This window comes from Epinephelus fuscoguttatus, linkage group LG10 (assembly GCF_011397635.1).
Source record: "Epinephelus fuscoguttatus linkage group LG10, E.fuscoguttatus.final_Chr_v1".
Taxonomy (NCBI): domain Eukaryota; kingdom Metazoa; phylum Chordata; class Actinopteri; order Perciformes; family Serranidae; genus Epinephelus; species Epinephelus fuscoguttatus.
Genome location: NC_064761.1, coordinates 2,476,420 through 2,489,579, shown reverse-complemented (window position 1 = coordinate 2,489,579; position 13,160 = coordinate 2,476,420). Strand labels below are relative to the sequence as shown.

At 40.2% G+C, this 13,160-nt stretch overlaps 1 protein-coding gene across 4 annotated transcripts in view; it reads left to right on the top strand.

The window, feature by feature from the left end:
- The window catches only part of rad54l (RAD54 like), a 25,584-nt gene extending 20,088 nt beyond the window's left edge, over positions 1–5,496 (top strand). For 3 of the 4 annotated variants that reach the window (XM_049588049.1, XM_049588051.1, XM_049588050.1), the window contains one exon: positions 5,138–5,495. In XM_049588049.1, coding sequence (XP_049444006.1) covers positions 5,138–5,339 — 202 coding nt within the window. In that variant the 3' untranslated portion in view covers positions 5,340–5,495. Of the gene's footprint in view, positions 1–5,137 lie in introns of all 4 variants that reach the window. The other variant, XM_049588048.1, reaches the window with a different exon arrangement.
- Positions 5,497–13,160: the final 7,664 nt, after the last annotated feature.

Sequence of the window (13,160 nt, the reverse complement as noted above, 5' to 3'; positions counted from 1 at the left end):
AAAAACCTGATGAATTTCTTTACAACCCGTTATACAGATCTTGTTATCAGTCACTTCATATAGTGAGGAATATCGTATCTTACCATGTCTTAGGTTTGCGTGTGTTTCTCCCTGTCTATCCACACTTGTAGTCCAGGTTTCAAGATGCAAATACAGTGGTGGAAAAAAGTTTTCGGACACCCCATGCATTTGTGAAATATTGAATTAATAATCACTCTTAGGTCTTCAAGTGCAATTTCTTTTAGTACAGTCACAGCCAAAATACTTATCAATTGTCTACAAAATAAAAACCTGATGAATTTCTTTACAACCCGTTATACAGATCTTGTTATCAGTCACTTCATATAGTGAGGAATATCGTATCTTACCATGTCTTAGGTTTGCGTGTGTTTCTCCCTGTCTATCCACACTTGTAGTCCAGGTTTCAAGATGCAAATACAGTGGTGGAAAAAAGTTTTCGGACACCCCATGCATTTGTGAAATATTGAATTAAGAATCACTCTTAGGTCTTCAAGTGCAATTTCTTTTAGTACAGTCACAGCCAAAATACTAAATAAATCCTAAAAAGCCATTAAAAACTTAAAATTGATTGGTTCCATAAAAATACATAGGAAATTTTGAGTATTGGGTCATTTTGGTACCAGTGATGAAGGTCGGTCTTTTTATTAAAAGACACAATTTTTGTTGCTAAGCTTCGTGTCTACATAAAGCCAGCACATTTGAAAGTTCTTCAGACACAAAAATGGCTAAAACAAGGAACCTAACGCAGGAAACACGCCTGAAGACAAAGATTCTCAGTCAGGAAGGGTACAGCTGCCGCCAGATAGCCAGGAAGTGCAGATGCAGTCCTTCAGCAGTTGGATACACTCTGCAGAAATACAGACGAACCAACAGCTTGGAAGACAAACCAAGATCTGGGCGTCCAAGGGTTTCTTCAGCAAGAAATGACCGCATCCTGATCCGCATGTGCAGGCAAAACGCCGAATGATATCACAGGAGCTTCAGCAGCAGTGGTCAAACCAAACTGGTGTCCAGTGTTCCACCCGCACTGTACGTGGCCGACTTTTAGATCATGGCTTAAGGTCCTACAAGGCTATCAAGAAGCCCCTGATCAATGAGAGACAGAGGTTAGCCCGGCGTCGTTGGGCCCAGGCACACAAGAACTGGACAGCCAGGAATTGGAAGATTTTGTGGTTAGATGTGTCCAGTTTCCAGCTTTATCTTCCTCCTACTAGTGTGAGGGTATGCAGAAGGCCAGGCGAAGCATTATCTCCAGCATGTACAGTGCCTACTGTCAAGCATGGTGGAGGCAGTATCATGGTTTGGGGATGCATGAGTGCTGCTGGTGTTGGTCATCTCACTGTCTGTGATGGCACATTGAACTCTAACAAGTATTGTACCATTCTCGAAACCCACATGCTCCCTTCTGCGCGTGCACTGTTCCGTCGAGGTAAAAACTGGATGTTTCAACAAGATAATGCCCCTTGCCACACATCCAAGGCCAGTAGAACTTGGCTGCAGGAGCACAGTATCCAGGTCTTAGAGTGGCCAGCTCAATCCCCGGACATGAGCCCCATTGAAAATCTGTGGTGGATTATCAAAAGGTCTGTTTCAAAGCATAAACCAGAGAATTTAGAAGAATTAAAAGCAGTAATTCAAGAAGAACGGGACAAGATTACCCCTCAACAGTGTGAAAGGCTCATGGGGAACATGCCATGCTTTCATTTAAGGCTTTTTTCAAAAATGTAGTATGAACCGTGTAGGAATTACAACCATTTCTTCACACAGTCCCCCGACTTTAAGGGCTCATAAGTATTTGGACAAACTAACATAATCATCAATTAAACAGTCAGTTTTAATACTTGGTTACAAATCCTTTACAGTCAATGACTGCCTGAAGTGTTGGACACATAGGCATCATCAGATGCTGGGTTTCTTCCCAGGTGATGCTCTGCCAGCCCTTCACTGCAGCCGTCTGCACTTCCTGCTTGTGTTTTGGGTGTTTTGCCCTCAGTTTTGGCTTCAGCAAGAGAAACGCATGCTCAATTGGATTCAGGTCAGATGATATGACTTGGCCATTGCAGAACATTCCACTTCTTTGCCTTAAAAATGTCTTTGGTTGCTTTTGCAGTATGCTTCAGGTCAATGTCCATCTGCACTGTGAAGCATCATCCAATGAGTTTTGAAGCATTTGGTTGAATCTGAGCAGATAATGGTGCCCCAAACACTTCAGCTTTCATCCTGCTGTGTCCAACACTTCAGGCAGTCATTGACTGTAAAGGATTTGCAACCAAGTATTAAAACTGACTGTTTAATTGATGATTATGTTGGTTTGTCCAAATACTTATGAGCCCTTAAGGTCGGGGGACTGTGTGAAGAAATGGTTGTAATTCCTACACGGTTCATACTACATTTTTGAAAAAAGCCTTAAATGAAAGCTGAGAGTCTGCACTTTAAGCAGGTATTCATTGTTTCATTTAAAACCCATTGTGGTGGTGTACAGAGCCAAAATGACGACAACTGTATCATTGTCCAAATAATTATGGACCTGACTGTATGTGCCAATGGCAGGACTACTAAATATTAATTTGATGATGTGATGGTTTATTTATTTTTTGTTCAGTTTTGAACACATTCTCTGTTATTTGTTGACTTTGATACCGACAGTGTTGAGAACTGACATATTGAAACTGTCAAGAATTTAGTTTTGTTAGTTTGTCTTGTAAACAATAAACAAAAAAATATAATTTGTATTTGTTTGTATCTGTCTAATGCAGCCACACCTTTTGAAACACAAAAAAGATTTTTCCACAAATATTTCATGATAATATTTGAGATTGTGTAAAATTTTAAGGGTGTCCGAAAACTTTTTTCCACCACTGTATCTCCATATTGTCCAGTTGAGACTCCATCAAACTTTGTATGACAAGACCAGCCACCTCACCTTTGCGCACCCAGACAACTGTAGCCTAATTATGCAGTCACCATATACATTGAGGGGGACATGTGTCCCCCCCACCAATGCCCAAAATGCCCCCCCAATATATAACTGAAACTGAAAAACAACAACAGACTTTGTTTACTGCAAACAAAGTGGCAAATATTATCTTGGAGGACATCATTGCACTTGGTTGACTATTTTTCTATGATCTTAGATGTAAATATTGCATGTTTCTTTCAGATAAAACACATTTTCGACTTGTGAATGAGTCAATGGAATTTCTTGTAATAATGAAAAAATACTGGCAATCATGTCCACCTGGCACAAACCACATGTTTTGGACAGCTGTGAAGTGACAGAATGTCCCAGCATCATGGTTCTTATATTGCCAGATTCCAGAGAGTCTCCCCTCTTCATATATGGTAGAATATGTCTTCTTCCAACTTGCTATGGTGAGATACATGTAAAAATGTAAGAATTTAGTAACACAGATTTGTTTTTTTCATTGATATAAAATACAGGCACATAGTAGGACATGAAATGAGATTGTCCTGAAAAAAAACAAAACAAGATATAGCATGTGTATGTAGCCTTTAGAATGACTGTGATATGAGCTTAAAAGTAAAGGCAGTAAAAATACCCCAAAAACGCCTAGGGCCCATAGGGTTAACATATAAGTGAAATCTTTTAAGTAGAAGTGAAAGTCACTTCAATAGGAGTCAGACAGTGGAAAATGTGCAATCTTGGAAATATATTGGGAGAGTCATTGACTCATAACAGAATTTTGAAACAAATTGGGAAGCTGCATGTAAAAAGGGGCACCAGCTCGTTATGTTTGAGGAAGCTGTCCTGTTTCCACATTTACAAAACAATGATGACCTTATTCTATTGTAATTTCATTGAATTGATCTCTGTCTTCTTCTTTCTTGTCATGGTTTGGAAACCTATCTTTGAACAACAGAAACTCTCTGAGTCAAATAGCTATATGGTCTAGTAAGTTGATTTGTGAGTCACAGCTTGACTCAGTGTCCCCTGTACACCAGACAGCAGATAACAGGCTCAATTTTAAATGACTTCCAGCCTTTGCACAGTGAACTTCAGCTTTCTGGACGAAGGTTGATAGTCCTAAGGCATACAACAAAGCGGTATAAAAACTGCTTTGTTCCAGCAGCCATCACTCAGATGAACAAGTCTTGGCAACACGGCAAAGATGCTATAGAAGCAAATTGTAGTCTTTATTTTTTAGTGATGAGTACAGCCTGACTACTTTTATCATGCCTTCTATCATGCAATTAAACCCCATGTAATAACAAAAGCAGTTAGATAGCAGGGTAACAATGGAAACGAGAGAAAGAAGTTTGAAAAATATGACAGAAATGAACAAGATAGATGAAGAATTGCGAGGTGCAGAACAACGTATTACTTTGGAAGCTCTAGTTAGGCTTATTATGTTTTTGTTGAATGATGATACTTATACCAATTCATGTCTTTATTCCTGTGTTCCACCAGAGAGAGGGCTAGTTGCAAATTGTTTTTGGCAGTTTATGTATCCCTATAGATGAGATGACATCTGAAGTGCTCAGGATAGTTTCCTTCAATTTTGATGGTATACTTAACCCAATAAAACGCAGAACGCACATATTGTATACTTACAAGAAACACATGTAGATGATAAAGAGCATGAAAAACATAAAAGATGGGCTTCACAAATGAAGGAAGGAAGGAAGGAAGGAAGGAACTCTGAGGCCCCATAGGGGTCCCAGACCCCTGTTAAAGACCCAAGGTTTAAAAAGTATTCTCAACAACAGATTGGTCTTCTAACATGAATAAATGTGTTTGAAAATGTATTTCTGACAGCAGGACTTGAGTTCCACACTGTAACAGTTTTTTCCAGCTCTTATGTAACACTTTTGTAAATGAAATTTGCCCACAAACAGAGCGGAACAGGAAGCCTTGTATATCAATTTCCAGGCTGTTGATCACACTAATGATGAAACCTGCTCATCAACAGGTGAAAGGAAGTGTGTGTTAAATAAGTTATGGCTGTATTGTTATAGACCTACCCATTTTAAATAGGGTAAAATGTTGTGGAAAAGTTGTGAAAATTCAATAGTAAAAATGTGTGGGAACCATGGACAATGTATGATCATAATGTATTTCATTAGCCCCTCTTCCTCCCTCTTATGGTATTGCTAGGTTTCGCTGTCGCCGCTGCGTGAATGGCAGGGAGGTTCGGCCTCCAGCAGATGAGTCTGACTGTACCAGTAACCTCTCCCAGTGGAACCACTGCTTCGACAAGAAAGGCCTGAGGGACCAAGTGTTAAAAGCCTCCTGGGATGCTGCTGTCTCCTTTGTCTTTCACCAACGCTCTCACGAGGACCAGAAGGGTGTGTTATAGCATGAGAAACTCAAGAGACTTTCTATCACACCACCACGTGTACTATATAGCCTGATATTTATTTGTTGTTCAGTTGTTCTGTTGGATTTTTTTTTTATTAAACCCCAAAAAATAAAGAAGAATGACTAGTAGGCTCTCCATCATGAATGCAGCACCTTCTTTGGGCAAAAATGTTGACACTGGTAATGGGTTTTTCAGTTGTGACCAGTCATCTTAATGTAGCCGTCAAACTATGGTTTCGGTGCACATGTGCAAGCTCACTGTTGTGTGGAGGGAAGGGAGAACTGTTGTCTGTGCTACAGTAAGAGCTGATTCTCACCTGTCTGACTCACAGCTGACTGTAAGATGTTTGAAGGTTTAGTTTCCCCACAGCAGTCTGAAAGCAGCTGGATTGACATGTATTTTCCATCTTGCACATTTGGATAGCACAATGCACACAAATACCAGCACATTCAAGTACCTCATAGTGGTGACTGGTGATGCCAGTGTTACAGGGTTCCTGCAGATTCTAAAAAGGGTTAAAAGGGATTGAATTTATTCATCAAAAAATAAAGCCCTTAATTGGTATTGGCCATTGGTGTTTTTGCATCGGCCACCATAGTTAGAAGCCCATCTGCAACAAACGGTGTCAGAAACTGCTTTCATCAGTGTTTTTACTGGTTTAAATCACTGGGTCTGTTTGTTGTGGCTAATTCAGCTCCCACTAAAACCTCTTGAATGTCTGGATTCAAAGTTAAGGGAGAAAAAAGGTGAGCACACATTAGTAGGGGCTAGGCAATCAGCCTGTCTCTGTCGAGTGGAACTGTGTCAGAGATACAGTGATCGTAACATTTAACGGCTTTACTCAGTGTTTTTACCAGCTTAAATCACCTGTTCCATTTGTTTTGGAAAGGAGACCTCTGCAGATAATTCAGCTTATGGTAAAAACTTCTTAAACATCTGGATCACCAAAAGGTTAGCATACATGAAGTTACCAGAGAAAATAGGGTGAGCACACATTAGCATGTGTTAGGCGAGCCACCCGTCTTCAAGATGCCAAACAGCATCAGAGTTACACTGTAACCTGAATCTGTTGTTTTTACTGGTTTAAATCACAGGTTTAATTTGTTTTGGAGAGGAAGAGACCTCTGCGGAAATTTGGTTCCTGTTAAAAACCTAACAATGACCACTGACCACAAAAATATGCCTGGAAACGGCCATTATCAAGGCGAAGCTCCTGGACCAACTGGTGCTACTCCCCTTAATCCATTCTTCTTCTTCTTTTTTTTTTTAGGGTCTCATGTACCCACACAGATCTCCCTTTCTCTGTGCCCAACAAACTATTTACTGACAGCCTCTTACCCTCAACCAGAGCTACAGCAAGTACGCTCTGCCTGTCCATTTTAACTAGACAACTTAAACTAGATATTAATTACTGTCAAATAAATAAATTTAAAAAAAAAAAACGGTAGATTGATTACACAGGGAGGTTGGAGTAAAGAGGTGAGTCCGTGGTTGCCTGGCAAAAATAAAACAGCGCAGCAAGCTGTCCATTAGTGGTGTTCAATATTTTGAAAAAAAAAAAATGCAGTGTCGTGCCCCTCACAGTTTGCAACCTGCGTGATCAGGACCTAAATCTTACACACTGCACCTTTAAATATTTCAGAAATCATAAAAAGAGAAGACATTGGAAGTAGGATTTTATGTACAGTACAGGCCAAAAGTTTGGACACACCTTCTCATTCAATGCGTTTTCTTTATTTTCATGACTATTTACATTGTAGATTCTCACTGAAGGCATCAAAACTATGAATGAACACATGTGGAGTTATGTACTTAACAAAAAAGGTGAAATAACTGAAAACATGTTTTATATTCTAGTTTCTTCAAAATAGCCACCCTTTGCTCTGATTACTGCTTTGCACACTCTTGGCATTCTCTCCATGAGCTTCAAGAGGTAGTCACCTGAAATGGTTTCCACTTCACAGGTGTGCCTTATCAGGGTTAATTAGTGGACTTTCTTGCTTTATCAATGGGGTTGGGACCATCAGTTGTGTTGTGCAGAAGTCAGGTTAATACACAGCCGACAGCCCTATTGGACAACTGTTAAAATTCATATTAAGGCAAGAACCAATCAGCTAACTAAAGAAAAACGAGTGGCCATCATTACTTTAGGAAATGAAGGTCAGTCAGTCCGGAAAATTGCAAAAACTTTAAATGTGTCCCCAAGTGGAGTCGCAAAAACCATCAAGTGCTACAACGAAACTGGCACACATGAGGACTGACCCAGGAAAGGAAGACCAAGAGTCACCTCTGCTTCTGAGGATAAGTTCATCCGAAATCGCAAGTTAACAGCAGCTCAGATCAGAGACCAGATGAATGCCACACAGAGTTCTAGCAGCAGACCCATCTCTGGAACAACTGTTAAGAGGAGACTGCGCGAATCAGGCCTTCATGGTCAAATAGCTGCTAGGAAACCACTGCTAAGGAGAGGCAACAAGCAGAAGAGATTTGTTTGGGCCAAGAAACACAAGGAATGGACATTAGACCAGTGGAAATCTGTGCTTTGGTCTGATGAGTCCAAATTTGAGATCTTTGGTTCCAACCACCGTGTCTTTGTGAGACGCAGAAAAGGTGAACGGATGGATTCCACATGCCTGGTTCCCACTGTGAAGCATGGAGGAGGAGGTGTGATGGTGTGGGGGTGTTTTGCTGGTGACACTGTTGGGGATTTATTCAAAATTGAAGGCACACTGAACCAGCATGGCTACCACAGCATCCTGCAGCGACATGCCCTCCCATCCGCTTTGCGTTTAGTTGGACGATCATTTCTTTTTCAACAGGACAATGACCCCAAACACACCTCCAGGCTGTGTAAGGGCTATTTGACCAAGAAGGAGAGTGATGGAGTGCTGCGGCAGATGACCTGGCCTCCACAGTCACCGGACCTGAACCCAGTCGAGATGGTTTGGGGTGAGCTGGACCGCAGAGTGAAGGCAAAGGGGCCAACAAGTGCTAAACACCTCTGGGAACTCCTTCAAGACTGTTGGAAAACCATTTCAGGTGACTACCTCTTGAAGCTCATGGAGAGAATGCCAAGAGTGTGCAAAGCAGTAATCAGAGCAAAGGGTGGCTATTTTGAAGAAACTAGAATATAAAACATGTTTTCAGTTATTTCACCTTTTTTTGTTAAGTACATAACTCCACATGTGTTCATTCATAGTTTTGATGCCTTCAGTGAGAATCTACAATGTAAATAGTCATGAAAATAAAGAAAACGCATTGAATGAGAAGGTGTGTCCAAACTTTTGGCCTGTACTGTATGTGTATGAAGCACCTGTCAGCTCTTCAACCTCACTAATGCTGATAGATGATTTTTAAAATCCAATGTAAATGTTAAAGCATAGTAGGGTTTTTCCATTTTTCATTGCTACTGCACAAGTTCATCGAACACAGTTCATTGAATGCTATAAATATCACAAAGTAATTCTACAATAGTTGATGGGTGGTTGCTGTTGTCAGGAGGTAAAACAGGTTGTCCATTAATTGCAGGGTTTGTGTTCCGATCCAGCCTCCTCCTGCCTACATGTTGAAGTGCCCTTAAGCAAGACACTGAACTCCAATTTGCTTCCCTGCGTATGTGTGCAAGAGGCAAAATTGTAAAGTGCTTTTGCTGTTAAGGTAGAAAAGTGCTATATGAGTGCAGCTTCATTTACTGTTATCAGTGTCTGACATCAGCCATCTACACATTAATGCCAATGAAACACAAAGTGAGCTGGGATTTATTTATTTATTTATTTATTTTTTGTTTAAGTTAGAAGGGACAGTGCACATTAATGAACATTTGTATGTAAATATGCTGGATTATAGCCCAAGGCTAATTTCATCCGTAGTCCCTTGGCAGGTTGATCTTACAGAGTAGTAAAAAACAATAGAAGAAAGGAAAAAAGAAAAATGTGATAGTGAATACATTAGCTCACCGAGGACAGGAGAAAAAATACATACCATACAAGATAAAACATAACAACATGGTGTACAAACATCAAAAACCGGGGCCATTGAAGTGAATGTCTGTCCAGTCCAGTGTATGAAACTGAGTCCAAATAAAGTGCTATGTGCTGTGGTTATTGCATGATGCCCATAATGACGTACAGTATCTCACATAAATGAGTACACCCCTCCCATTTTTGCAAATATTTCATTATATCTTTTCATGGGACAACACTATAGAAATGACACTTTGATATAACTTAAAGTAGTCAGTGTACAGCTTGTATAGTAGTATAGATTTACCTTCCTCTGAAAATTACTCAAAACAATTTACAGTTGTCTTGGTGCTCTTCACCAAGGTGCCACACATGCTGAAAGAGCACCAAGACAACTGTCCCTTGCCTACAGTCAAGTATAGTGGTGGCAGCATCATGGTTTGGGGCTGCATGAGTGCTACTGGCACTGGGGAGCTCGGTTCGTTTAGGGAAACATGAATTCCAAGCAGAGCATGATCGCCCCTCTTCAGAAACTGAGCTGCAATGCAGTTTTCCAACATGATAATGACCCAAAACACACCTAGTAGATGACAACTGCCTTGCTGAGGAAGCTGAAGGTGAAGGTGATGGACTGGCCAATTATGTATCCAGCCCTAAACTCACCTGTGCACCTGTGGGCCATCCTCAAGCTGAAAGTGGGGTAGGGCAAGGTGTCTTCACATCCATCTGCTCCATGATGTCATCATGGAGGAGTGGGAGAGGATTCCTGAAGCAACATGTGAGCTCTGATGAATTCCATGCCAAAAGGGTTAAGGCAGTGCTAGGTAATAATGGCTGGCACACAAAATATTGACACTTTAGGCACAATTTGGACATGTTCACTGTGGGGTGTACTCACTTATGTTGCCAGCTGTTTAGATGTTGATGGCTGTGTTTTGAGTAATTTTCAGAGGAAGGTAAATCTATACTACTATACAAGCTGTACACTGACTACTTTAAGTTATATCAAAGTGTCATTTCTATAGTGTTGTCCCATGAAAAGATATAATGAAATATTTCCAAAAATGAGAGGGGTGTACTCACTTATGTGAGATACTGTATGTGGATAAAAAAAAATACAATAAACAACAACAACAGTAATCGAGTCCATATAGAATTCAATGTCAGAGTTATTGCACAATTCCCATAGACCACATATTTCAAGTATTTCCGCTATAAGTGCTAGTGCTGATAGATTAATATAAATATAGACCAACGGTCACATTTCACAAAGTGCTAAGTGCAGGTGATATTGCACTATGCCCATGAAGTGCTACATGCTGATATTTGAGTGAAGAATATACTACCCATGATTACATATTTGATTATTTCTGAGCCACACTTTTAAGTGACCCTTGAAAATAGCAAGGCTGGAGCTTTCTCTGATTGAGGGTGGTAATGAGTTCCATAGGGTGCTTCCTCTGAAAGACACAGCATTTTGACCAACGGAGGTACGTCTCAGTGGAACTTTGCAGTCACCTCTAACAGTGGCTCTAGTAGTTCAAGCTGAAGAGTTATTGATTGTCATTTGTATAATTTGTTTGGACAGTGGCGGTGGAGCCAGCCCATGTAAGACTTTATATGAAACAAACCACTCTGAAATTTTCAAAGTTTAGTAGCTTGTACTTTGGAAGGATGGCACAATGATGATATGTTAATTGCTGTTTGTCAAGGATTTTTATTGCTTTTTTATAGAGAGACTCAACTGGCTTGAGTGCCATAGCTCCAGTTAGGGACCAACTAGGATTCAACATATCAAGTTTCTATTCAAACAGCTATATTGATTTTACATTTTTTAAGTCACATGCACTCATGAGCAAACCACATTTCACTCTGACAGCCAAACTGGTGGGCCTGACCTATTATCTCTTAATAGGAACAGCTAGAATTGACTGGACCCATTCTATTGATTGTGTTTGCACTCCCAAGTAGAGGTGATCACATGCTCTCTTCACAATCTGTACAGCAGTAATATAGCATTTTTTTTGTGTTTTTAGGTTTTTTAGTTTTGCCCTGGTATGAAAAGGCTACACCTAGCTTTTTGAAAAGAATACATAACTACTTAATGCTTAGTATATCATTTAGACCTATTTTTGATCCCTTATAATCCTTTAATAAAAACAAACTTTTGGTAACAATACAGCTGTAATTCATTAATAAATTGCTTTATAACTTTCTAATGGGCCATCGACTCTGCAGGCATAGATATTTATAAGTCTTAAGTAAGGGTTCAAGACAGCACATTTAATCTGCTGTTGGAAGTTATCCCTAAAAGAATCTTAATTCAGAGTCTCAGTCCCTCTCCAGAAGGCACTTACACTTCAAAGCAACCACACAACCATTTGAGAAATGGTCCTGAAGTAAGGGACTGTTCTTACTCATGAGAGGGGAGGAGGTTCAAAATGGGGGAGAGACTTCACATATTTTTTTAAGTACTGAGTCATGTTTTTTTAAATTATTGTTATTTTTTTTTATTTGGCTTAGGAGAGGGGCATTCAAGTCTAAACTGTCATACTTTGCATTCATTTTAAATACCCTTGGAACCCCAAAACCAAGTGGGTTTGAAAACCATGTTTCCTTAAAAAAAACAAACACCATTTATCATAGTCAAAAATGGTCATATATGGTTGTTTATGGTGGAGGGAGAGTCATGCATTTTCCTCAAGTCACTCAAGGAGGCTTAAGGAAAAAATATTTGTAGCTCCAGAAAGGGTCATGATATATTAAAACACTAAAGTCACACCCCAGCCACCCCCTTACTCTGATAAATAACGCATAGTCCCTAACAATAACTTGAGTGTAACTGTACTATTTTCTGCAATACTCCAGATACAGGTGCTGGTCATATAATTAGAATATCATGAAAAAGTTGATTTATTTCAGTAATTCCATTCAAAAAGTGAAACTTGTATAATGTATACATTCATTCCACACAGACTGATATATTTCAAGTGTTTATTTCTTTTAATTTTGATGATTATAACTGACAACTAATGAAAACCCCAAATTCAGTATCTCAGAAAATTAGAATATTGTGAAAAGGTGCAATATTGAAGACACCTGGTGCCACACTCTAATCAGCTAATTAACTCAAAACACCTGCAAAGGCCTTTAAATGGTCTCTCAGTCTAGTTCTGTAGGCTACACAATCATGGGGAAGACTGCTGACTTGACAGTTGTCCAAAAGACGACCATTGACACCTTGCACAAGGAGGGCAAGACACAAAAGGTCATTGCTAAAGAGGCTGGCTGTTCACAGAGCTCTGTGTCCAAGCACATTAATAGAGAGGCGAAGGGAGGGAAAAGATGTGGTAGAAAAAAGTGTACTGAAGCAATAGGGATAACCCCTGGAGAGGATTGTGAAACAAAACCCATTCAAAAATGTGGGGGACATTCACAAAGAATGTACTGCAGCTGGAGTCAGTGCTTCAAGAACCACCACGCACCGACGTATGCAAGACATGGGTTTCAGCTGTCGCATTCCTTGTGTCAAGCCACTCTTGAACAAGAGACAGCGTCAGAAGCGTCTTGCCTGGGCTAAAGACAAAAGGACTGGACTGCTGCTGAGTGGTCCAAAGTTATGTTCTCTGATGAAAGTAAATTTTGCATTTCCTTTGGAAATCAAGGTCCCAGAGTCTGGAGGAAGAGGAGAGGCACAGAATCCACGTTGCTTGAGGTCCAGTGTAAATTTTCCACAGTCAGTGATGGTTTGGGGTGCCATGTCATCTGCTGGTGTTGGTCCACTGTGTTTTCTGAGGTCCAAGGTCAATGCAGCCGTCGACCAGGAAGTTTTACAGCACTTCATGCTTCCTGCTGC